Source organism: Drosophila arizonae, chromosome 2, assembly GCF_054131065.1.
Source record: "Drosophila arizonae isolate 15081-1271.41 chromosome 2, UAZ_ARI_1.0, whole genome shotgun sequence".
Lineage (NCBI taxonomy): Eukaryota > Metazoa > Arthropoda > Insecta > Diptera > Drosophilidae > Drosophila > Drosophila arizonae.
Window position 1 is genome coordinate 23,925,212 of NC_142922.1, and position 26,367 is coordinate 23,951,578.

General features: G+C 40.6%; 4 protein-coding genes across 7 annotated transcripts; 2 read left to right on the top strand and 2 right to left on the bottom strand.

Annotated features, from left to right (window-relative positions):
• The first annotated feature begins 18 nt into the window (after positions 1-18).
• LOC108620951 (meckelin) lies at positions 19-6,731 on the top strand. The gene is made up of 8 exons (XM_018018003.2): positions 19-328; positions 427-1,018; positions 1,542-2,467; positions 2,527-3,698; positions 3,767-3,938; positions 4,064-4,151; positions 4,211-4,374; positions 4,440-6,731. The coding sequence occupies exons 2-8, from the start codon at positions 784-786 to the stop codon at positions 4,518-4,520; spliced, it is 2,838 nt and encodes a 945-aa protein (XP_017873492.1). The 5' UTR covers positions 19-328; positions 427-783; the 3' UTR covers positions 4,521-6,731.
• Positions 4,601-22,153, bottom strand: bon (tripartite motif-containing protein bonus). 3 transcript variants are annotated; one of them, XM_018018000.2, is made up of 10 exons: positions 21,179-22,153; positions 9,428-10,805; positions 9,252-9,335; positions 8,805-9,193; positions 8,606-8,732; positions 8,272-8,549; positions 8,026-8,200; positions 6,981-7,317; positions 6,799-6,922; positions 4,601-6,728 (listed from the first exon to the last, which is right to left on the bottom strand). In XM_018018000.2, exons 1-10 carry the CDS (start codon positions 21,368-21,370, stop codon positions 6,471-6,473), a joined length of 3,342 nt encoding a protein of 1,113 aa, XP_017873489.1. In that variant the 5' UTR covers positions 21,371-22,153; the 3' UTR covers positions 4,601-6,470. The 3 variants fall into 3 exon arrangements, with proteins under 3 accessions (XP_017873489.1, XP_017873487.1, XP_017873490.1); XM_018017998.2 differs by having other exon boundaries at positions 6,981-7,341; XM_018018001.2 differs by lacking the exon at positions 9,252-9,335 and having other exon boundaries at positions 6,981-7,341.
• A 183-nt stretch (positions 22,154-22,336) lies between these two features.
• Pus1 (Pseudouridine synthase 1) lies at positions 22,337-24,042 on the top strand. Of its 2 annotated transcripts, none has more exons than XM_018018957.2 (4): positions 22,337-22,494; positions 22,555-23,061; positions 23,116-23,386; positions 23,442-24,042. In XM_018018957.2, the coding sequence occupies exons 1-4, from the start codon at positions 22,458-22,460 to the stop codon at positions 23,944-23,946; spliced, it is 1,320 nt and encodes a 439-aa protein (XP_017874446.1). In that variant the 5' UTR covers positions 22,337-22,457; the 3' UTR covers positions 23,947-24,042. The 2 variants fall into 2 exon arrangements, with proteins under 2 accessions (XP_017874446.1, XP_089332394.1); XM_089476268.1 differs by having other exon boundaries at positions 22,341-22,494; positions 22,559-23,061.
• Positions 23,931-26,355, bottom strand: Srp72 (signal recognition particle 72). The gene is made up of 4 exons (XM_018018955.2): positions 26,106-26,355; positions 25,000-26,039; positions 24,226-24,911; positions 23,931-24,166 (listed from the first exon to the last, which is right to left on the bottom strand). The coding sequence occupies exons 1-4, from the start codon at positions 26,215-26,217 to the stop codon at positions 24,037-24,039; spliced, it is 1,968 nt and encodes a 655-aa protein (XP_017874444.1). The 5' UTR covers positions 26,218-26,355; the 3' UTR covers positions 23,931-24,036.
• Positions 26,356-26,367: the final 12 nt, after the last annotated feature.

Sequence of the window (26,367 nt, forward strand, 5' to 3'; positions counted from 1 at the left end):
TTAATTGCAACATAGACGATGTTTTAAGCACGAGATGTTACATCGATATTTTTGTTTCGTTGCCAGTGGATATTTGCGATATTGAGATTGTTGCCGATAATTTGAGGTCGTATCATAAATTTGCATATTACAGTTTGAACTGTTATACTGAAAAAACTATCGATAATTGCTCATAAACGGTTTTTTGTAATTATAGAAATTATCCATAATAACCTCACATACAGAACAATTAATACAGCCTTAAATTTTGTATGTATATTATATTTACTGAGCTTAATCTAATATAATATCGTAAAGCAAATAAGAAAGCAAAATGACATTTCTTAATGTAAGTCCATTAGAAAATAATTATACTCATTTTCGTAAGCTAAATAACTTGTATGTGCAAAATGTAACTACTATAAATAAGCTAATCATAATTTACAGCACGCAAATGGCGAAAAAAAGTCGCCAAGCACGCGATAACCAAAACGAAAGGTGTAACAAGTGACGCCCTCATTAACCCATTGCTGTGTGGTCAGTCATTCAACTGTTCATAAAAACTAAATAAAACAAAACAAAACAAAGGACACCACCAACTGAAACAGGTGGAATAAGCATATTGCATGGGGGTTGGGTAGCTATAGCAACTTTTGGCAAACAATAAAGGATTCGTACCCACTCCACTAAGAACTTGTTTACTTGCCAACGTGCAACCGCAATTGCAGCTCAAATTCAGTTCACATTTGTGATTCATTGGGCCCACATCGGAAAACGAAAGAAATATATATATTTTTGAGTATTATGTGCTTCCTTTTGGTAAATTGGTTCTTCCCATTGTTGTGGACAACAGTTTTCATTAAGCTCGGAAACTGTACGATTTTGGATTCAAAACCATCGCCAACGCCACACACATTTCGGTTTCAACATACTCAAAAGTGTCTCAGGAATGAGTTCTACAATTTGAACTATTTTCAATGCTCTCCCTGCAATGAGCCTGGAGACGGAGACACGAAGGAGCTGCAGCCTACTGCAGACAGTAAGTGGGTCTATTGATTAAACAAATGACTATGCAGCAGATGGGGGAGCTGTAGCACTCACTAGACATTGCATGTAGAGCGTTTATCACGAAGTAGAAAAGTGCATGTTGGATTTACAATTGAGGTTAAGTTTTGAGTGACAGAAGCAACCCATTTAAGTAGCAACCCCTACAAAGAGCTGGGACGCTCGCTTTGCGTTATGAGGATCACGTGAAAATTCTGATGTATTTAAGCTCTTATGGATGTGCTCCAGATAACTTGTCTTTATATCAATGTATGTATACAACATATAAATTTCGCATTGAAGTCTGATTAGATATTTTAGCAAATAATGAAGATATATCATTATATGTGATAGGATTTTTGAAATGGCAGAAACAGCGATTAACTATGATTTATAGCTTTTATAACGTATCTATTCATAATAATGGGTTTATGTATAGTCTTGACCGAATGCGCAATCTCTCTAATTATAATCTCTTTCTCTCCCTCTTTTTGCACTTTCCTTTCTCCCCCATTCAGAGTTCGGTTGCCACTGTCCAATTGGGTATATATCCGTTTTCGAGAAGTCCAAACGTTGGCCAACCTGCAAGGAGATCTGTAGCAATGCCACAAAGTCCTCTGGGAACTGTACGGAAATTCAGTTGCCATCCACACAGTGTAGCTTCCAGTATCTCAATAGTTCAACAAGCGGTTCCATAGTGTTGGCCAAAACGAACTCCGGCAGCAACATCAGCGACTGTCATAGCTGCAATGCTGCGTATAATTTCCACTACCAGGACTATTGCATAGCCAACACGCTGTTACAACCCTATTTGCACTACAACGCCTTCTGGCAGACAACCATCAAATTGAAGTCCAGCTCCCCCAGCCGGCTCCACTTTGGGGACCTCAAGTTTGTTGCCTTCTTTTGCTTGGCACTCAGGAATGACAGTGCATGCCAGGAACTGGCCAACTTGTGTGTCCTCTCGCACTACTCCTTGGACAAGCACTCGCCATGCAGCCCCTTTCTGCTGACTCAGATGTCGGATGTGGCCATCAAATATGCCCATGCGGGCGAACAGCTGCGCGCTCTGGAGCCCTTTCTGTTCTATAAAAAAGGCAGAGCAACACGAGAGTTGCTTACAACCACGCTCCATCTGGCGAATCAGACGGAACTACAAATCTTTAGCACAACCTACGACCTGGCGGGACGTCTTAAGCGGTGGGGTCCTCTTCACTTGGAGCAGCTTAATCTCTGTCCAGCTCAAAAGGCACCTACTTTGGGCTTAGAGCAGCAGCACCAGCCGGAGCTTAGTTGCCAGCTGAGCCTGGAGCAGCTCATAGATTTCGCTAGTCGAGACGGGAATGATAACTATCATAATCTCTATCTCAACTTTAGCAGCAACTGGTCATATCTGCTACACCAGCTGCCTGTGCTCATCGAGACACTGACTGCAGAGAATCAGGTAGAGTATCTGAATATCCGCAATAATCCAAATTTGATATTCGTCCTTCTCCATTGCAGCGCTCGCAGGAAGAGGAATGGCAGCTAGTAAAGCGCTTTCAGCTGATTTCCGCGCATCCCCGTGATAATCGAATGCATCCTATCTTGCCGCTTTATGAAGATGCCCACAAGCTACAGCTCTACCGCTCCTTGCGATATGTGGATAGAGTGGAACTGAAGTACAACGTCCAGGCTGGCCGGCGACTGGGTCTGCCGCTGCTGCAGCTCAGCTATCGTCACATTGAAATTACAGGGAACGCGTCGTTGACTCAGCTATATCCATTTCGGTTGCGCGTCCGCTTTGAGCAACTGCATCAAAACGGCACTGCGAAGCTCTTTCTGGAGCTGGCTTTGCCGTTGCTGCTCTTTTTAGCCTTCGTGGCTGCACTGCTACGCCTACAGAATCTGAGACGACGCCGTCGCGCCGAGCTCTGCCAGACCATAAATCTGCTGGAGCTGCTGCTCCAACTGGCCGCCAATGTGGCACTGGCGTTACTGATCACGGGGTTGCTATTGTTGGCTCTGCAGGCTTGCATGCCTCAGCGATTGGCAGTGCTCATCTATCCCGCCTGCCTGCTGCAGCTCATCTTTCTTGCTGTACATCTGCGACGCGCCAGCCAACTGGAGCTGTTCCTCATCGATTGGGAGCGCCCACGCAGCAGCTGTGAGGGTCAGCGCCTCAATCTGGACAGCTCCTCGCTCTGCTCCAGCGTGCGCACATATGTCGCCGAGAGCAGCGTTTCCGCCTGGCGAATTCTCTTTACAGCCAATGCTTGGATTAGGCTCAGCTGTGCCCAGCGATATTCCAGTTTGGTTCAAGCCTTTGTCGTGATCGCCGCCTATCAGCTGCTTCAGCATTACGGAAAGTTTCAAAGTCTTAGCTATTGCTTGATAAGTGCTGTGTATGTGGCCACATATCTGATGCAACTGATGTTGCTTCGAGTACTTCAATCCAATCCACTCCAGAAGTTCGTTGATCTCTGCAGCCTGGCTAACATCTCACTATTTTCGCTACTCGAGCCGGGCTATGGCTACTATATACATGGACGTTCGCCGCATGGCTTCGCCGATACGGACATGTCCTCCATGATCCTGCAGCTGCAGCGCGAGGCACAGAACATGTGCGGCCGACGTGGACTGCTTATTGATTCAGACAAGCAGTCCTACATCATATTGCCACCACGTAATCTGCGGTGGGTACAGCTTTAATCTATATCGTCGTAGTAGAATTCTAACTTAGGAACTCTGCCTGCCTTTTTAGCATATATTTGGATCGCCTGCTTTTGCCCTTCCAACGCAGCCGAGACGGCAGCATGTCCCAGACGTTGCTCTACCAAAAGGAACCGCAGATCTCCAGCATTGATGGCCAGGTGGAGCGCACTTCCATTGCCTACGCCAGCGTCAATCGGTTCTTCTGTGCATTTATCGATCACGTGAGTTGACAATATATTCACAGTTAATATTTACTAAATTAATAATTTTAAATGGTTAAATTAATTTTAAAATTTTACGAATGCAATATACATTTTAAGAAACTAAAAATATGAATTTTATGCAGGCCATCAAGGATATGGATTATATCATTAAGGAAAAAACATTGACGGAAAAGCTATTCAACTGTGAAATTGAAAACTATCTAACAGAGAGTGAGTTGTGCAAGATGCCTTATAAATCATGGAAAATTACGTATTTATGTATCTCATAGATAAGGGCACCTTCTACATTGATGATGCACTGAGCTTTAGTCGCGTTCTGCTGCTGGGCAACCATTTACATATATTTGTATTGGAGATACTTGTGCTGCTCTCCATCTATTTACTGACCTCCAGTCTGCTACTTGGCGTCGCTATAGCTTGCGCCTTGAATATGGTGAGTCAAAAGATAAATATCTTAATTCTCGACCATGTCCGACAGCTGTCCATCAATCATTGCAGCTTATTCGCCACATCTTCAAGCGCTGGGTGCGTCGCAATGTCTCGCGCAAGACGCTGATTGATGAGCGATTTCTGCTGTAGCCCTACCAGCATCTGGACGAGCAATATATGCGGGACGATGGCTTCTTTGGTATATGATAGATTAAGAATGAGCATCGAAATGAAATGTTGCCTTTTTCTTTTATTTAAAAATCCACTTGATAGTAAGTAGTACATTCAGTATGTAATTTCTTATTTTGTTTTCGATATTTATAGTAAAACTTACAGCTAAAACAGATATATAATAATTTCTATGGTTTTCACATTCAACATATAAACATATTAGGCTTCCGCCTGGTATCATTCCACTTTCAATTGTTTGCCTCAATTTTGATAGGATAGCACACACATTACTGTTCCTCTATTAATACATCCATATACATATATATCTATAGTAGACATTACATCTGTTTAATTTAATTTCTATGTTTTTCTATTTTATTGTTTTTCATTATGTGACATTAATAGGATTTTTGTTTATTTTTATTATTATGATTTGATTAGATCGGTTAGAAGATATTCTTGTATTTTCCATTTCAAGTTTGTAGTTAAAATATTTATAAAAATATTCGCAATATGGAGAATTGAGTTTCATTTCAGTTTCAATTTCATGTCGTACTAATATACATATGTATGTAAATAAAAACAAAACATTTGTCCACAGCATTTGACTGGTTAGTTGAGTTGGAATCAATTATTATTATAGATAGTTATGTCATATATGTATGTACTATATAAACACACCAATACCAATGCATATTTATTGTGCACTGACCTTATTTCATTACGGAGTAGTGTATTGTTATGGCTCTAATGGGTATTACTAGTAGACTGATTGGCTGCATGCTTTATCGGCTCTATATGGTATACTTAAATTAAAACGTCAAACGTACAACATTAAAAGATCTATGTTTTTAGAATATATATATTTCTGTATATATATTGTATTGTTTTATATTGTGGGTTTCATTCATTCAAACTTATTTTCCTAATTGCAACTTATTACAAATGTCTTCTTATACGGTATACGAATGTTTGTTGTTCTATAAGTGAGCGTGAATAAAAAAAAAATGGGTTGAAAAATGCTTAGGTTTTAGATATTTGTATATATATATGGATATATACAGTATCGGAAAAATGGGCAATAAATATCGTACATAGCAAATTCGAAAGTAAAATGTCAAAATGAGTTGGGATGCTGTATTTATTATACATATTAAAATTAAATTTGTTCATTTTCATTTTGTTATTTTTTTTTTGCTATCACAAAAGTAAATACAACTCTAACACATACAGAGGGTTAGAGGGTAGAGTCTGGATCACTCATAAATTATGCAGTGAATTTGGAGTAGACTTAAGCTCGGAATTAATCTCTACTTGGTATATATGTTTACCTATGTATATTTAACACTTAAGAGTTTAGCTAAAACATTTGCATATGACTTAACTAGCGCCCTTCAAATTTATTGTTGCATTATTAAATCATAAATCATATCAAATGACTTGCTTATTTACAGTTGGTTAATTAAAAACTAATTGTACACCAGCTACAAAATTCTTAGATATTCATATTTACTCATATAGCGCCATTTATAATTTATAACAGTGTTGGATTTAGTAGTTGTGAGTGTGTACGGATATGTTTCATCATGTGTCACTCAATACGCTCTACAGTCCGAAAGCAGCGGCATACGCATGCAGAAGCTGAAGCACATAATCGGCGCTCTCCTGTATTACATTGCTACCCAAACTACGAGGTCGCTGTGCTAAATCCAATTCCAGATCCGATAAGTACGGCTCTTCTCTTTTATCAGCTTCTTTTTCCGAAAGCGGCGGTTCACCATCTTCGGGTTGATTTTGATTTTGTTCTGAATTATTGTGTTTATCTTTCTCATCCTCGTCTTTTTTGTTAGACTGTTTTTCTTTATCGTCTTCTTCATCCTCTGGCTGCGGCTGCTTCTCCGTGCCCTTCTTATCGGGCAAAAGCTCGTTCTATTCATGCGCCGACCGACGCAACCGCTTGGCCGGCAAGCAAGCATCTTCGCTGTCTGCCAGCGAGGCAGAGCTGCAGCTCTTCCGGCCGTTCTCAACTGGGGCTGGAGACCCTGCAGCAGCCGCCGCCTGCAAGCTTGGCGAATTGGACGAAGTGGAAGTGCCGCTCTTACTGACATAGTTGGGCAGCCATTTAGCCAGTTGCTCTTCAAAGAAGTTTTCCAAATATTTGGCATTGCTATATGTCTTCGAGTCCTCCTGTGTGAAAGTAATATAAGCACAAATTTATAAAACTGATCGAAGCTCGACGAATACACAATTCACTCACCTGATAAAAGAGGTAAGTATTCTTGAAGATTAATCGAACATCGGAGACAAAGCCAGCTATATCCTTGTAGTGATTAGGACTGGAAGGATCTAAGCGCGTGCGAATAACATCTAATGACATAGGGCTATAGAGACAACTCAAGTCAATACATTATTCAAACAAAACAATTTACAGGGACTTACTTGCAAATAATCTCATAGTACTGCGAGTTAGCCGGTGATTCCGGTTCACGGAAGTTGAGACTCTGTTCATACTGGCAGTAGAGCTCCAGACATATGCGCTGCAGTATTCTCAACTCCAAGCTGCTCAGTTCGCCCGGTTGCGACTTTTCGTTACCCTCAACTTTGGTTAGCTCCTTGAGATTGACACACAACAAACATTGCCAGCTCTCGCTCTCGTCCGGCAGCGAGCTAATCGCGGGTATGTGACAGTTCTGATGGAATACTTTTGGGCATTTGTCGCAGCACATCAATTCGCCGCCATCCAGGCATACAGCACACCAATCCTCATTGGGGTCGTCTTTTTGTTCATTTTTATTATTAACTGATATGATTAGTTGTATGTTTGCATTCGTGTACGATGAGTGTGTATGGGTGTGTGTATGTTTATGTGTATGTGTATTTGTTTCGTGTTGATTTGTTTGTGGTTTGATTTGATTTGTTTTGTTTGGTTTCATTTTGAATTGTCGAATATAATAATTTATTGGTTAGTAATTGATTTTTACGGTTTATTGCGCGTTTAAATTGATTTTTATTTTGGGTTTTTGGTTTGGTTTTCGGAAATCGAGTTTTGCAGTTTTGAAAATAGAAATAAACAAAGCAAAGTTACATGAGAATTGAATAAAATCGATTTAAAACCAGCAGCAACGTAATGTTAAATATAAAACTCAGATACAATGCTTAATAGTGACAGATTGAAATAACCAGATTGTTGCTCTCACTCATTCGAATAGGAACTCAAAGCTATTTAACAAAATTATTTTAGTAACAGCAGATTATAAACTTACAGCATATTTATTTATTTAAAAAATAATCATTTTTAAAGAAAAATACGCAAGGAAAGTTTTTATATACATTACCACTAGTTTTCAGTTTAAATTTTGTATATTTCTTTTAAGGGATCAAGATTTAATGCTTAGCTTTTGAGATGTCAAACACTCACACACCCACAACCCATAGAATTAGCCTAGACCGAAAGCGAAATTAGCTGTATGTAAGAGGTACTCACCTTCCTGTGTATTGGATAAATCCGTCGAGCTATGTACCTGCGGTGAGGTGGTTTTGGTACGCCCTTCTGGCAGTACTTGTACGCCATTCGAGTCCAATTTGGCAATGGTTGCAATTAAATCATTTATGGAGTCGTCACGCACCTTGTCAATAGGTTCAGTAAAGTCCTTGGTGTTCTAAGTAGGCAAAACAAAACAAACAAAAAACGCTCTAGATATCAAACTGTTAATAATAATATTAATCTTACCTCATGAGTGCTAGGGCTGGGTGTCTTTGGATTTGTCGATGTGACATTTGAGAGTATGGAAACCGCCGGGCCAAGACCGAGTGCAGCTGCATTTAACTGCGCTATTGTATTGGCAGAGGACGATCCATTGCTTAGGCCTGGCAATGCAGGCCCGCCCATGTTGAGACTGGGCGGTGTACTATTCTTTAGAGTATTTGGCGATTTTAATGAGATTTTAAAATTTTCCGAAGTCTGACGGCCATTAGCGAATGGTAATAGCGGTCCTTGCTGCTGGCACACTGTAATCATTCAATTGTTAATCGTATGGAATGGATTTGTTATTAATGACACTCACTGCTTGATTGCTGCGCGGATTGTGGTATATGCCATTTGGCGAGGCTGTGCATAGCGCTACTCAACTGTGGTGAGGTTTGTGGAGGCCCAGCGTTAAAACCAGCCTGGCTCCCATGAAACCCCAATGGCTGTTAATAAAACCAATAACCATTATTAATTTTATTTATAAAATAATTTATGAGCTGAATGATTTTGCATACATTCTGCATGGGATTGGGCATCATTGGTGGTCGTTGCAGTGCGCCAGGGGAAGGTATCTGTCCGCCCCCGCCGGCACTGGCACTGGCCATAGCTGCTGCTGCGGCCTGCTGCTGGGCATGACTCGCCATGCGCTGGTATTGTGACTGGAAGCGCGCGTTGCTGTTCATGAAGCTGCTGTTGTCTCTGGGCCCGCCGCCTGGGCCGCCACCTTGTCCGAAGCTCTGTTGACCGGGCATGAAATGTGGGCGCATCGGTGGCATCGATTGCTGGTGGGCCGGCGAAGGTGTGCCCTGCGGTCCGCCTGGATAGCTTGGCGGGCCATTAAATGCCAAATGAGCATTAGGACTTTGTGCTGCTTGGTTGTTTAGCAGTCCTCGCAGGCTGATATCTATGGATTAGAAATGCTATAAATATCTACTTTACATATGAATATATCTCTAACTAACCCATATTTTGCGGATGTGTAGAAGAGCTGACATGTGGTTGACCCTGACGCTGCATGCCAACAGGTGGCATGCCACTAAACCGAACTGTAAGTAAACATACAGAGAGTGTTCACAGCACGAGTTAGCATCCAAAATAAGGATTATTTAGGATTAAGCTAATTGTAGCATACCCTTACCTGAGCCATCGCCTGGAAAGGAGCGACTCATGGACAGATTGTTGAATTGCTGTTGTGCAGCCGCATTGCTATACATTGGGGGCCCGTTCTGTGGTCCAAAAGCACCTGGTGGACCGTTGGGTGAAAGGCCAGCTGTCATACCCGGAGGCAGGCCGGGACGTAGCGGTGGCGCCATATTTGGGCTAGGTGGCTGACGAGGTGGCGGTGGTTGCGGCCCGTTTTGGGAGGGCGCTGGTGACGGCGGATATGGTTTGCCATCGACTATAACAATGCCCAGTTGCGAGATAACCTTTTGCAGTTCGGCGACCTGGTTTAGTTGCACCTGAATACGCACTGGAATCTCTGGATTGGGTATATCGGCACGCTGACATTTCAGCTTTTGCAGATGGCGCACAAGTGATTTTTTGCTCGATAATATGGCAAAGTCGCTGCCCTTTTCAAGGGCATTCTGCATAAATTCAATGCAATGATCCGTATTATCCGAAAGCAACTGCAGTGTCTCTTTTTTCTCGACCAGGACCTTCAACTTGCTGTCGCATACCTCGTTGAGGCGCATAACCAGCTGCTTGCCGCGCATGTTGACCGTGTTGGTTATTTTGACAACCATCGCAGTTATTTCCTTTATTAGATCCTTCTTCTTGTCATGTATCAGCTGTTGGCGATCATCGATCACCTTTGTGGCGGAGGAGAGCAAAAAGCGCTTATAGTTGATCTCAGAAACAAGTGTGGACAACGCCTGTCGCGACTCTGTAGCAATCTCATGGGCGAACTTATACTTGTGATCTCGATGATCGCTCAGTTGGCAATCTCGACAAGTGAGCTTGTCGCAAGTTTCGCAGAATAACGATAGCTTCTCTTGAGTGTGCAGCTGACACATGTGCAGTTTATCGACGCCAACAGTGCCTGCCAGTTGTTCATTGTTGGCCTCATCTTTTGGCTTGATGGTGTGATCCTTGGTGATCTTAAGACGCTGATGAGCCTGGACACAGCTGTCGCATATGTACTCCGAGCAGTCCACGCACCACGATGTGGCCACTGCGCCATCCGAGCAGCTGCTGCACTGTATGTTGGCCGTTAACAGACTCTTCAGGCCGTCGGTGGACCCGTTACCATCGCCACTATCACCAGCAGCGCATTGCTCAATCAGGAACTGATTATCAATGATGTATTCATTCTGCGAGGCATTGTCGCAGACTGGACAGTGTATCAGTGGCGGCAGAGACCGATCTAACTCCGAGAACTTTGTGTTCACACACTGTCCACATGCTACATGCAGGCACTCGAGCAGTTTGGGACGATCATTGATGCTCAGCACCTGAGCGCAGTAAACGCATTTGAACAGTGTAAATTTTGCAGATGCCGATGAATTTGATTCTGACTGTAAATATATAAAGAGAAGAGCAATTGTTAAAATCAACTAATAAAATTATAATTGGATTATGTCTACTAAAAGCTGAAAAGTAAAAAATAAAAAATAAAATGACACCACTTTTAGCAGTTATATCAGAAGGCACTTTTGTTTAAGTGGCGTATCTTATCTATAAGTGGAAACCCTCTTGACCACTTTTTAGTTAATCTACCGAGTGCTGATATCAATTATATTATTTCACTTTATTGCTTATTGAAATGACTTTTGGATAAGGTAGAACTTTCACCAGCCCATGATGAATGTTCTGCGAATATTATCTAATCAAATCTGAACCTATCGTAGTCATTTGATAAACCACAGCTCGATGAACTGACAAACTATTAAAGTGGCCGAAAACTGTTAAAAATAAAAAAAACATGGAAATTCGCTATGAGTTTTGGAATATCTAGGTGCAAACATTATTACACTATCAATAAAAAGGCCGAAAATAATTGAGTATCCGATTAAAGCCGAAAGAATGTAATAATACAATAGACAGTATCCAATTCAAGTAGAAATTTAAATTAAATATTTGTAAGGAAATAGGCATGCAGTATCTGAAAAGCAATTTCTCTTTTATAATTAATCGCACCTCCTTTCCAAAGAGAAAGGGGAGCATACAGTTTAACGACGAACGAAATAAAAGAACCAGCTTAGCTCTCGGTGTAAACAAATAAATAAAGCTCCCTACTGATACTGGAGAGACGCTGGAATGGGTTGCACAGACAGCTGCTGGTCCTGGCGCTGTTCTGGTCGTCTTCTGCGACTGTCGCAGGGCAAGATTGATTAGTTTTATCTCGAGTTGGAGCACATAAATCCAATTGATTGATTATGCTTTTGCTCGATAAAGATTACTGCATTGGTATGCGAGCGTTTTACTTGCAACGGCCAGAGCATATATATGTATGTCTTTGGTTGCGTGGCAACGGAAGCGCCATGGACATTGATGAATGCGCCACATCAGGCAATAACCAGTCGTGAAATCGTGAAACAGTGCGAATTCGCGGTTCGGCATTGTAACAAGGCTGGGATCCATCACTGCAATTCGTATGCTACGATCCAGCGATCCATCTTGGGACTCGATGTTGACGTCAACAGTGTCAAAGAGAGAAAGTTGGACTCGGTTTTCTCTAACGAATCTCTCTTTCTCTCGCTCTCTCTATCTCTTCTCAGCTTTCGAAACGCCTCAGCGCTCATAAATCATCTGGGAGCAGCCATTTTGTATTTATATATACTAAATTTATACTATATATATATATATGGGAAGCTTGCCACATGCCCACGCGCAGCTAGCACAGCCAACATAGTTTCAGAGTCAGGGCATTAGGGGGCGACGTTCCACTTGAAAGCCATTCATCATAATGTATGCTCCATAGCCGTTCTCCTCACTTGCGGCACTCGCTCGCTCGTTCGTTCGTTCTCTAGCCAAATGTGGGCCTCCAAACAGGTCGGCTCTACGGCACTGGGCTCGTGCACCCGCTCGGCTCGTTCATATTGGACGCTCGGCCGGCGCAGCCCACTTAAAAGTTGCTCAAGTCCAATGCGACTGACATACCATTATAAATGTTGCGAAAAAAAAAAAAAGAAACCAGCTGCTACCCCCATGTTTTCAATCACGATGAAATGACTTGCCTTAAACTGAAAGCGGGTAGCAAAATGGTTTCTGGCTCACATTTTGCCTCTACACACACATCAATAAGGGTTCAATTTGGCCGGGTAATTCCAATTAAAAGATGCTCCCAACAGCCAATCAAGTATCAAAAGCATTAAATAGAAATCTAAACTATGAATTATTCAATTTGTATGCTCTTCATGGCATTTAAATATTGTGGAAGAATATTTGGTTTTTATAAGATTAATAAAAATATAAACATAAAACCTTTCCATTGTAAACCAATTGAACAAATTGAAAAAACTCAAATAATAAAATATTAGTAACTCAGGTTGATTCTATGTAGCGAATGGTACGCGCATCTAACGATTTCAAATGCCTAACTGGGCTATGGTAGGGTATGAAATTAAATGGACGTTGCCTTTGTGCTGTCCATTAGCAGCATCAGGAACAGCAGCACATCAGCAGCCCACGGCAGTATGTGCCAAGCATCGCATATATAAATAATTCTAAATCAATTTCAATTAGAAAATGTTGAAAGGATGCCCCAACAACAATGGCTGAAAGCTACAGCTACGGCAATAACAATTGAGGGCTTCAATACTGCTGGAGCGCACAGCACGAAGCACTAGAAATGTGCTGACATGATGGAATGACGGCATGACGGCTGCCACAGAATGAGTGCAGCTATGATTGATGTAACTTTGATGAAATTAATCACATTTCCATCCAGAATGGCGAAGCCTTTTAAAGCCCTTTCACATTTCATTGAGAATTTATTTGCAATAAGTTTTTCAAGTTTGCTAAAAGTTCCATTCTTGTTAGTCAGAGAAAAACTTTTTTGTTGCGAAAATGAAAGAAGTTCTACAACTATATTTTATTACACGTCCCAGGCTCCCACCCGCGCTTCGCCTTTACACCAGAGCTCGTTGTTGATACTATGACAACGGAAAAAATCAGTTGAAGCTCCCATTGGCTACAACTTTCAGACATATCTCACATGGCAAATCCATTTTTTTTTTTTTTTTCAGGCACCCATAATTCCATTAATTTGCGTGTTCACATCAAATTGGATTTTCAGTTAAGCCGCAGCTTTTGCTGCTCAGAGAAGTTCACTGAGACGAACGAAATTCAGGGCTTTAGCTTTGACAAGCAGTCAAACGAATAACATTTTGAAAATTCAAAGTAATATTTTAAAAGTATACAAAATTAAGGAAAGTAGCTCATATAAATGATAAACAGCATGACCGCATGACATTGATTAATTCAATTTCATATTCTATTCGAATATAAATATTAATATTCATTTCATTACAATTGCATACAATTGCGAGAAATTATTTTTATTCTGCCCTCAAGTTGAGCAATCTAATTTAAAACTAGAAATAAGTTTAACTATATAGACAAAGTTTGATTGGGTTATCAACGAAATTTTTGTTTTTGGTATTCCGGCACATCTATGTAGCACTACCTGAGTATAATTTTATTTTGATTTCAAATAATATGATTACGAAACTTTTCGTAAGGAATTCTTTTTCTTTGTAAGAGTAAATGCAAATGGCATTATCATGCTATGCTAATTAGCCATGATTTCACCATATTATAATTTATACTATACTAAATGAAATACCAAACGTTGTCCCGATCATCTGCAATGATAATGCTGAATCGAATGTTAAATATATTATATTATGGTGCTTTTTGATACTATAATAAATGATGAATAAGAAGATAATTATTTATATAAATGTTATGTCTTGATGTTAGAGGTCGAAAGGGGTATATTGGTCTTGTATAATTACTAGAATCGTCCACTGAAGAGATTTATTTTATATTTACTACAACAGTTAGATATTTGGAGATTGAAATGTTCACTTGTGCATATATACCCAATGGTCATGTGTTAAATCGGGAATAGCTAAACTTCTTATAGTTTACAGACCTTCATAGAACTAAAAAAAAAAAAAAAAAAGAAAGTATAAATCATTCAATGATATCAATATCAGAATAAATGATGCTTATTCGAGAGCAAGCATTAAGCAATCGGTTACGCCCGCTCTTACTTGAGTAGCATTCCACATGGATATACAAGGTACAAATTAAGCTTTCAACATTTCATAATAAATATCCATTAATATTTTGATTACCATTTTGTATTTATGTAATCCACTTCCATTATTCAGATAAGTCACACAACAAAAATTAGCATATAAATTGGTTCGGCCGTAATATATAATTCACTTGATTAACTTCAAATTACACTTTTCGATATACATTTCTTGCATATATATATATATATATATATATATATATATATTTGGGGGGGAATATTTGCATTTACTCTACAACTTTGTGCGCGTTTACAATCACAGCAAAATGCAATTTTTCAAGCCAATGATTATGAGATATTTCAGCGCAATACTATAGCAGATTACATATATATGATTTTATATTTATATAAAAAAAACTTTTAAAAACTTTTTTTATACGGCTGTATTTTTATTGCAGTCTTATTAAGTCCGAATGCTTGTTACAAATATAAATGACTAACTTTTAATTAAATGTGCGCAATTACAACAAAAGCATTTAAAATCAAATTTTGCATTTTGCATGACAACAAGAGCAGTAAATTTAATAAATGGCTGGCTGCATTGCTGCACTGCATTTTCGAGGACAGCACAACGGGCAGTTTGGTTCGAGTCAGTGGGTGGCAAATAAATCAATGCTATATGAGAACATGCATCATCTGTGTGCGTCATGAATCCTTACTAAAAGGACTCCGGGTGGCGTTCGGCAGCCATTTTGTGAAAGTCCCTAACGCTGCGGGCGGTGTCCTGTTCCCATTGCTATTGGTGCGGGCTCTGCTGGTGGTCGGGCTGGCTCCGTCTTTAGGCTTCAGGTTGCACAAACACACAGTTTGTCAGTCAGAAAGGCCATTATTTATATTTCCCGTCATACAATATACGTAAATATCGTCACTTTACAAATGTACATGCAAAATGATAGAATCAGCATCAACGCTCACGGAAACACGATGCTCCCTTTACTCGCTTTAAGCAAAAGCAGCAAGCAACAAGGATAACATATACAGAATAGAGGTAATTAATTGCAGCAGAAGTCAATTTGAACTTGTGGTCTGCTTGCCGCTTTCATAGTCAAGTCAAGTCAAGTCAAATTTAACCATCCTGAATTTCAAACACATCCTTTGTGTCTACCAACTGATTGCGGTGCACAAATATCATCAATTACGTATCTTTGTGTTTGACAATGGAAATTAATTAAATGCAAAGCGAAGCATACTAATAATAATTTATTTGCTACAGTTTCCATGGGCAACGCGAATTCAATTTGGTGTGCATCGTCATGGTTTGTTCTTGGCAATAATTAAATTTGTTGTCTTTGGAAATATGGAAAAGTTCAACTTCAACGCATTTATATATTTTTATTTTTGGTTTTATGGGCTTAGTCATAATTTATGATAAGGCGTTTTCTAAAAATAGGAGAGGCCTTACTAATCAATATTTCACAGCCATAAATATACGTTTTACATTGGGCAATAGATTAACTTAAGGTTTTTTTTTTTTTTGTTTAATGCAAAATATTAATGGAGTTCTATTTGAGTTGTATTTTCAATTCCAAGCCAAGGACTCAAAGCCACTGGGCTCAGGTGAATAAGAGAAAATGCGACTCTTGAAATATTTATGAGCCTGCGTAATAAACTTAAAGATAAGGAACGTTCAAAATGCCAGCTATAAATTCCGACAAGTGAGGTAGGGAGAACGAAAGAGCGAGATAAATTTATGCACAGGAGTGAGATAGTCTGAACAGATGGCACAATAAAATGCTTTATACTTCCCATAATAAAAGCAAAAACTTGATTGTGCCCGAAACTCTTCGATTGAACTAAGCAGAGGGAACAAATAAATGTATGTACAGCAAAGCATGAAAGGGTGCTGCGATTTATACAATAATCTTGACTTGGCCAAGACGCAACGCATCGTTATATCCTGGAGCAAAGAATTGAATTGAAAGCGCTTACGAATATATGCTTTTATCACATTTTATTATACGTTGATTTACTTAACACATTTTTCACTTTTAAGAGAGAAATCACGTTTTAAGGTTTGTCACATCCATCGTTAATTTGTAAGAATTGATCGTTAATCTGCGTGCATGGTGCTTTGAATTCAAAATTATACTTTAACACGCGTGAACACTAAAGACACGCAAGCTACAACATAAATATCATTAAAAATCTAGAAAATATCCTAATCAAAATGCAGGTGAAGCCGTTAAACTGTAAAGGCGCTCCGATCACGTTGTGTGGCCGTAAATTTACTAATCACCTACGATCAACCCTTAAAATATAATTTTGAAGTAAGAAATGGTGTATTAACAAATGAACTTGATCTGGCTGGAATTATTTTACACGGAAAATACAAAAACAAATTTCAAACAGAAGCTATAATGTACTGCATTTCTATATTATAAAACTATAGTATGAGGTCTGGGCCATTTACTTAAATCGCTGACATATCCGGCACCGGCGCAGCAATTTCCGCTGCTCCCAGGAACAGGGAGGGTGTGTGTGAGTGTGGAGAGGGTCGCCTAATGGGCAAACCCTAATGACCTGACATAACATTTCATAACGCAATTTAAGCTACCCAATGGAAAAAGAGAATAAATTTGTTACAAAAATGATGCCATAAAAATGTACGAGTTTGTATTTGATTGTGGATTAACATAGAAGGATAACTGAGCATGGGCAACACAGCGAACGGGGTGGGGCTAAATTGGTCTGCCCCACCCCAAAAACTTCTCTTTAACGGGTATAGAAATGTATCTTTCGAAAAAAAAATTTTTTTGAACAAGTGCTGCTATTTGCTTCATTCGCATCGTTTCCCATCGTCACAGTCGTAAAGATTTAATTGTATGGAAATCGTAAATGGCACACAAAAGAACCAAGAAAAAGTTTTTATGAGCTTCGAGGGATACAGAAAATCGATGGATCTCCATTAAGGTAACTAAGAAACTCATACTCACAACACCAAACCGAAATTTATCATATACAAATATGTATATAAATTTATATTTCTATATTTCAGCTAAAAGTCCTATTAGGGTAAATCCACATACAAGGTACAATATAAGTCGTAGACGATAGCGATGACCTCAAAATATGATTCATATCGGCAATGACAGCAAACCAAGCAGTCAAGCAGCCATGTAGCCAGTCAGTCAGCGAGTTATGCCATGCCAATCCATTGAAGTTGATTGCTTTGAGTGGTTTTGGTTGTGGTTTATTAAGATACATACTTATAGAGCAAATTGTTCAATCGCTACGTCAATGTGAGGCCCATTAAAGAAAATGGGCCCTACTTTCGCATTGCAGAAATATCCATTAAGTTGTTTATTATTCTGTCAATGCCAATTTAATCATTATATCTGGCTATATGCGGATAGTAATAGATAAACAATTTCTTATTCTTTCAAGGGATCTGTACTAAGAAAGTAAATAATTTGTATCTACAAGACCCAAGATATTCAATATTCAATTTAAGAGTATATATGTATGTGTTCTCGAATTTATGAAATGATATTGTTATTTGCGTAGATGACAATGTTGAAAATCTTCAAAGTAACGTAAAGTCGGCTGCTTATGGGGTTTGTGCCAAAAACCACAAACTAATGAAGCGGTCGACTACGTGCACAGGCTATGAATCCAGGCCTATAGGGAGGGACGTATCGTGTACCATGTGCCTGCCTCAAATGCTGGCGACATTGGACATTGTGGGTTTAACGGTTCAAAGAGCTGAAGAGCTGGTCTCTGGAGCTTACCAAAACCACCGATGTTGCTGCCGCTGCTTCTGCTGCTGCTGCCGCTGTTGCTGCTGCGGTTTGTGGTTCTCTCTGTGCCCTATGCAATTGTTTGTGCTCCCGGGCCGTGACATGAACGGCAAATCTCCACACCATCAACAACATAAGTCTTATTCAGATACATTTTCCAAAATGGCGACGGCATACCACTGTTATAGATACAAAACAGTTAAGCCGCAGGGGTCCAAAACGTGATGCAGTTGCAATAAAATTTCATCTTGGCTTATGCAGTTGCAGGCGTACCGTTAAGACGATGGGCGTGGCACAGCTGTCGAATGCAACGCCCAAAGCTTTAGATTTTTGCTTATGTTTAAGGGGCAGGGTACTTTAACTATTTTGCCGTCTCACTCAGGATTTATACATAAAGCTTATGAAACTTTGCACAGATGCTAAAATACGTATCTTTGCCCCGGTCCACAGCATGACATGCGCTTCAATTTAAAGTTACGTCAACTTGTGTTGCCGCTGGCTGCTTGCCTGTCTTTTATTGTGCGTTATAATCCGATTTATGTGATCGGATTATGTCCTGCGTAGCGCCTAATCCCTCCATAGTTGGAGGTGACATGTGTAACCTATGCGGAGCGGAGCATATCGTACTATATAGGCGGGCCACCCTCTTCACAGTTCAACTGATCCGTTCGCGTAGTCAGCTTCAATTATACTCGCTCTATAGCTGGATTAAGGTCCCAGCCACGCCCCACTGCCAGTTGAGGCGGAAAAGTAATTAAAATGTGTATCTGTTGAGTACGTACACACACTCACACAAATTACACACAGCTCAGGGCTTGACAGGTGCAGGGCACAAGTGGTGCCTGAAAGTGAAAAGAGACTTTTCCAAAGATCTCTTCGTTAAGATTGCCACGCAATAAAGTTAATTAGAAACTTTTGGGTAGCGCTCAAGCGCCTTCCAGCTCATTCCCCGTTCTCCTCTCTCATCGGTCATCGCCATTTGCTTTGCTTGCATATTCTAGTGAAATTAGAGTTAATTGCACCTCATTAAAAGCAAATTCTTGGAATTAATTTTACGTTTCGTCGAAGAAAAAAAAAAAAGAAAAAGCAGCAACGCAAAGCCAATAAACAAAATGGCCGCTCTCCACCGAAACTCAGCAGTTCCCCATTCATTATAGTGTCAGATTCAACAAATAATTACAGCCTACACCACACTGACACATACACACACGTAACAGCTGAAAATATCATTAAAGGTAATCGTCCAACTAGCCCAAGGATGACCTAGAGAAGTGCAATAGCCGAAGTCCTACACGATATTTAAACACTCATTGAGATAATAATATGCTTTACTTTAAAACCATCTCTCTTACATAATCATTCATATTTTAACTCAAGTTCATTTAACAGACAATGTATCGGAATCTTTTTGTATCAAACGCTTAGCATTTCGTATTAGAAACAAAGAAAGTTAATATTTCTTATTTTTACGTCAACTTGAATTTGATCTATCATTTATTTAATTTCAATATTTCATTCCAAAGTGGCCACTTATTATTATTATCATTTGCCTCTCTTGGCTTTCATTCCGTTCAAGCTCCAACGATCTCAGACAGCTGCCAGTTTATATGTCGTTAACGACTGTCTATTCAAGATTCCGCATGAACAAGTGACAGTTGTAGAATAAAAGTGTATTTGTATAGGAATAAATATGATTAGGTTTCTCCTGAAGCTGTCGATAGGTACTGTCGACGCCATTTTGCAATTGCCGGCCATTTTGAAGTACTTTGAACTATTACAATTCCTTAAAATTGTTGAGAGCACATATTTTGACAAATATCATTTTAAATAAGTGAGTGAGATAGCAAATATGAGAGGAAAGACGCAGGTTAAATATTGCTGACCATATGACGGGGCCAAAGCAGACGACCGAGGCCATGTACAGCACCCTTAGAAGCAAACAAAACACACATTTATATAAGTATATATACATATATATATATATATATATATATATGTATGCAATAGTGTGTCGGCAGTTGCATGATTGACGGTTGGATTGAATGAGTGCACGTCATTTACAGCCGCCACTAGTAGCCTCATGTGTAAGTGTGAGCTACGATGGCTCATCTCCCACTCCAATAGCACTCAAAGTGTCTGCGCCACTCGGAACTTGTATTTGTGAATCTGAATATACATATAGAGGAGCTGACGTTCATGGCGCTCAAGCGCGACGAGACCGCAGCAAACACAGTAAACAGCAAACACAACACAAACATACACATGCCTTGAAAGAGGCGAGTCATTCTCAGTCCGCTGCAGCTGATCTTGATGGAGAGCACTCTGCGGTACGAAAAGTGTGAGAGAGTAAATGAGTGTGTATTCATGTGTGAGTGTGTGTATGTGTGTGTGTGTATGGCAGTGTGAGCAGTTGTTGTTGCCTTCTCCGCTTTGTAGTTACATATTTGCTTTGCCTTTCACACCGAACCAGCAAAACCAGAAACCGAACAACAAACAGCACGAGACTTGAACACGAAAGTGAAACACAATTTTAGCAACGTCTGTGTGCTTTTGCATACATATGCAAGTGTGTCTTTGTCTGTGTGTTTGTGCGTATGAGTGCCTTAGCATTTGTTTGTTGTTATAGCATGGGAAAAGATAACGAACAAAATTGCACGAGACAATGGATATCCGTATTGTTTACGATTAGCTGCGTACAAATATATGTATGTATGTGCTTCAATAATAAGTTGTGTCAATCGTCATTCTGATGATTCAATAGATTGAGAGCGGAGCAAGATAACAACGGTTTCTTATCATAACGCAACACGTGTAGACCTCTTGCAAGTTATTAACCTCATACACATAGAGATAAATTAAAAGTGAGACCAGCTCAGCAACTTACCCGCTTCTCGGCACTATCGCATGGATTACCAACCGATGAAGATGAGGAAGAGGATGTGGATGTTGTCGCCGCAGTACTGGGCAAATGATTTGGCGGCAGCACATCCGATGCCACCGAATCCAATTGCTCCTGCTTGATGCCGGCGATCAGCGGCAGAAAGTCGTTCTTAAGATTTTCCAATTCCAAATCCATTGTATGTTTATATATTTTATTTATTTTTTCTTCTATTCAGAGTATGTCAATCTATGTGAATGCTGTATCGTGTACGTGGGTATGCGGTTTCGGTTTTGGGTTGTTATCGTGGGCGTAAGCTAATTTTAGCGCGAGAATTTTGTATTCACCAGCAGTTGGCGCCCTTGGTGAACATTTTTAGTTATATTAGGATCTCTATTCCATTTCATTGTTCATTCATTCCCGACAGGCGCAAGCAAAGTGGCAGCGGTACAAAAACAATGCCAAATTGGCTGTCTGCACACACGTACACACACACAACAATACATTCACGAGCTCGCACACACACACAAACAAGTCACCTTGTGCACAAAAAATAGTTTCGCTTTCATATGACACTTAAAGGTTTAATGTTTTACACAGTTTACTTTTAATTAATATTATCATCTTACAATACTTTTATTTGTTTATAAATGTATTAACAATTTAATGTATTATCAACTTCAAACGGTTTGCAAATTTTTTCTCTCTACTCTTTTTGCACGAATTCCCACGGAGGCGAAAACTTTCATTGAAATGTTCACATTACGCTTTATTTTCCTTTCGCGACTATATTGCACAGCACTGCGTTGTTTTATTTGCGTTTGACGCTTAGCTAGCGCAATTGTTTATTTGATATTCAAATTAATATTTGTATTTATTTTATTGGCAATTAATTGCTAGGAAAACACACGGTCACGGCGTTTACTCTCCTTGGACGCTTCTTCTGTACAAAAATTTTCTACTCGCCATTTTGGATTGAGCAGCGTTGCCAGAGTTTTGCCAGTTGCGAGTAGCCATACACGTTCAGTCCTCCAAATGTTCATAAATTGATTAATGTTAAAATAATTTATGAAAAATGTATATTTAAAAGATGCATATAAGCTGAGCTAATTTTTAATAATATTTTATTTGATATATTTCGTAATTGATATGCTTAACAGCTTGTTTTATAATAACGTTAGGGCTGTAGCACTTCGACTATCATGCAGCAGCTGTGTTTTATTACCAAGAACGGCACACGTGTGAGGTTGTGCTTGTTGGTATTTTAATTTTTCAAATTGAATAAATGTTTAACCACATATTGGGCAGCTACACTAAGGCAGGTGAATTTTGTATTGCAATTTTATAAAACACAGTAACAAATATCTGCTTTTGTCCTGCAGTTAGCCTAAGAAAATTGTTGCAAGCTGAAATAAGCCGGCATAATTTGTATTCGCGTAAAAAATCCTTCGCGATTGCTATGGCTGAAGCACTCGACAAGCTAGAACAGGAACGGGAGGCAAAAAAGGTCGCCAAAGAAGCTGAGGACGAATCTGTAAAGGAAGTTAATCGCTTGAAACGAACTCTGAAGCGAAAGAAGTGGGTGGACTGGAAGGCACAAGATGAGGAAGATGATGCAAACGGAAAGAAGCGCGCTCCATTCGATCCCGCAGATCGCATTAAGCGAAAGAAGAGGGCTATACTATTAAGCTACTGCGGTGCCAACTACTATGGCATGCAACGAAATCCGGGTATGCAGACTATTGAGGAGGAGCTTTTCAAGGCAATGCTTAAGCACAAATGGATAACAGAAGACTCCTTTGAACAGGTGCAAATAGCTTGCTTTCAGCGGGCCGCACGTACCGATAAGGGTGTCTCGGCCGCTCGACAGGTGTGCTCCGTCAAGTTGCGTAAGTAATTCAACTATTCTGATTAGGCCTATTATAATAGCAATTTCCTTGCAGCCGAAGAACTGGACCTAGAGGCATTCAATAAAGATTTACCAGAACAGATTCGTCTCTTTGGTGTGGAGCGCGTGACAAAAGGTTTTAATGCCAAGGATCAGTGTAACGCACGCACCTACACATACACACTGCCAACCATAGCATTTGCTGCTTTCGATGATCAGCATGATCAGGAAACTTATCGCATACCAATCGAGCGCCAGGAGAAGGTCAGCGCGACACTAAAACTCTATGAGGGCACGAAAAACTTTCACAACTTTACCAGCAAAAAGTAAAGCAATCCTTTGTAGTTACTGTGCATTAATATTTACATAATTTATACATAGGAACTTTTTAGATCCATCGGCAAAGCGTTTCATTATGTCCTTTACATGCAGTGCACCATTCCTAAGTCCGCAATCCATTGAGTTTGTTACGTTGAAAGTAAAGGGACAAAGCTTTATGTTGCATCAAATCCGAAAAATGGTCGGCCTAGCCATTGCTATAGTCCGTGGCAATACCACAACTGCTACTCTGGAGCGTGCGTTAACCGAGGAGCGCCTGGACTTGCCCATGGCGCCAGGCTTGGGCCTCGTATTGGACACCGTTCACTATGAACGCTACAATGATCGCTATGGCAATGATGGCATCCATAAGCCCTTGACTTGGGCGGAGCAAGAGGAGCAAGTCACGCAGTTTATAGAAAAGTATATCTACTCGAATATATACAAAACGGAGGCAGAGCAGCGCAACATGCTCGATTGGCTAAGCACCTTGCACTTCCACTCCTATGATACGAGGCGGGAGGAACCAGCGAAAATTAATAACGAGGACGATGATGGGGAAGAATAGCCAATCTATTTATTTATAAGTTGACAATGCAAGACCGTTGATAGTGTATATGTAATTGATACAAATTAAAAGCATGCTGTTGGTTACGACTTAGAACCGTCCACCCTTCTTCTTCTTGTGGCCACCTTTGCGGTGTTGCTGCCTTGGGCCGGGCGTGGGCTCCTGGTAAACGGGCGTTGCAGGCGAGTTCTTGTTTAGATTGGCGCGATTGGACATGTCGCTGAAAAACGAAAAAGGTGTTTATACGAATTCTATGAGCAAGCTAAATATTTAACTTACTATTGATCAGCTGCACCAGACGCCATGCCCTGTGAACCTTTGATAATATCCTTGGCACGGGCACCGCCACGCTTCTTACGGAATCCAGTGCGCTCATACTTGGGCAACCAGCGCTCAGGATCGGGCGCGACCTCGGCATTGTAATTCTTAGGCAGTTTACCTTTGCGCTTGCGATTGCCACTCTTCTTCTTATCTGTTGCGGGTGTGCTGGGCGAAGGCTCAACTTTTGCATTGGCCGTCTTTTTAGCTGCCTTTGCAGACATCACCCAGTTGGCCGCCTCGAGTGCATCAATTTCGGAAGCCGTAGTCAATGTCTCCAGTTTAGGCAACTTGCGGCTTATCTCGAGCGCACGCTTAGGGTTAAATTGAGCATATGCAATAACTAGCTGAGCCAGCACTTTCATATCATTCGGCTTTAGCTTGAGCAGCTCCTCCAATGAACTGGCCGCCGTCTCAGAGGCGCCACCACGTAAATGGAACTCTGCCGCCTGCCGCCACATGTCCGACAAATCGCCGCTGCTCACATTATTTTGCTTATACCATTCGACGGCTGATTTAAGCAGCGCCGAGGCGGCTGGCTTATTGTCGGTGCCCAAATAAAGAGACACCAGCGCCGAGACAATGCCAGGCTTGTACTTGGCTTCACCCAACGAGAGTAGAGTTTCGATAGCGTCCTTACGATTACCCTTCAAATTAAAATAAATATAATAATAAATAATAAATAAGCAGTTTTAAGAGAATGCAATTTGCGAATGTGTCAAACGCGTCTCTTACTTGAAGCAATTGCAACTGTATGATGGCAAATTTGCTGATAAATTCATGCGACTTGTGTGCACTGGCAAACTTGTTCAACTGCTCGATGGCCTCCTTGTGCTTCTTATCCTTGGCCAGTTGACTGCAGCGTATGAGCAGAGCCTCGAACTCCACTTGCGGATAGCTCTGGGTCAATTTCTGTGTCAACTGTTGCACTTGATCGCTGGAATTGGTATACAGAGCCAAGAGGCAATTGTTCAGAGCTATTGTTTGCTTTTGCCGTGAGGTCAACTTTGGTTCACAGGCATCAGCCATGGCAGCGCGTATTTTCTTTTTTGAGTCAAAGACATTTTGATCCTTGTTGATAACCACCGTATTGTTGCTGGCAACTGCTACCAAAGCCGCATCCTTCGGTTTGTGGCGTAAGCATTCTGCATAAATAACGCTGGCTTCCTTAATTTTGCCCTGCTGTTGCAGACAGTAGGCGAGCTGAACACGTATAACGTCCAGTTCTTCGAGTATCTCCTCCTCACTAGCACCCTCCTCTTCCAGAAACTCCCGACACAATTTTTCGCTGGTTCGCAATTTGCGCTCGGCTTCAACGAATCTCTGGCGATTGGCCTGAATGCAAGCGCTATTGAAGTACTGCTCATAGGTGTCCTCGGGTACTTCTGGAACGTCCTTGTCCTTGTCCAATGCCAAATTGGCAGCCACTGCACTGAGATTAGTGCGTCGTTCATCCTCGTAATCATCACTACTGTTCTTAATGATCTCCTTGTACGCATCCAGGCAATCTTCATAGCGTTCCAAACGATACAGTATTTGTGTGCGCAATTCTTTCAACTTCGCTGGCAGAGGCTGCACTGCAGCATCGTCAATGGTTTTCAGTGCCTGTAGCTGCTTATTTAGGCGATACTCACAGTACGCCTTCTCAAAAATCAACACAGAGGCCAAACGATTTTTCTCAATGAACTTATGGGCCTCATCGAACTTGGACAACTGCATCAGGCATACAACTTTACAGTGCAGTGCAGTTTGATCATCAGGTGCTACACCCAGTACTGAGATAGAATTGTAATTGAATGATTAAAATTAGATTAAACTTTGGCACATGTCTTGATACTCACTGCGATTAACAGCTTTAACCGCCTTATCAAACTCCTGATTGTTGCCAAACTTGTGAACGTCGGCGTAGGCCGCTTTTATAAGCGCCTCCTTGGCAGTTATGTCTTTCGACATTATAATAACAATCCACTAAAATAAACCTATTTGGCACTGAACTTTCGCTCTGCTAGAAACTTTGACAGGTTGGACACATCAGCAACAATAATTTTGAGTGCTGCCACTGCAAGACTGTCAAAAGTGTTGAGTTACCAGACTTATCTAAAA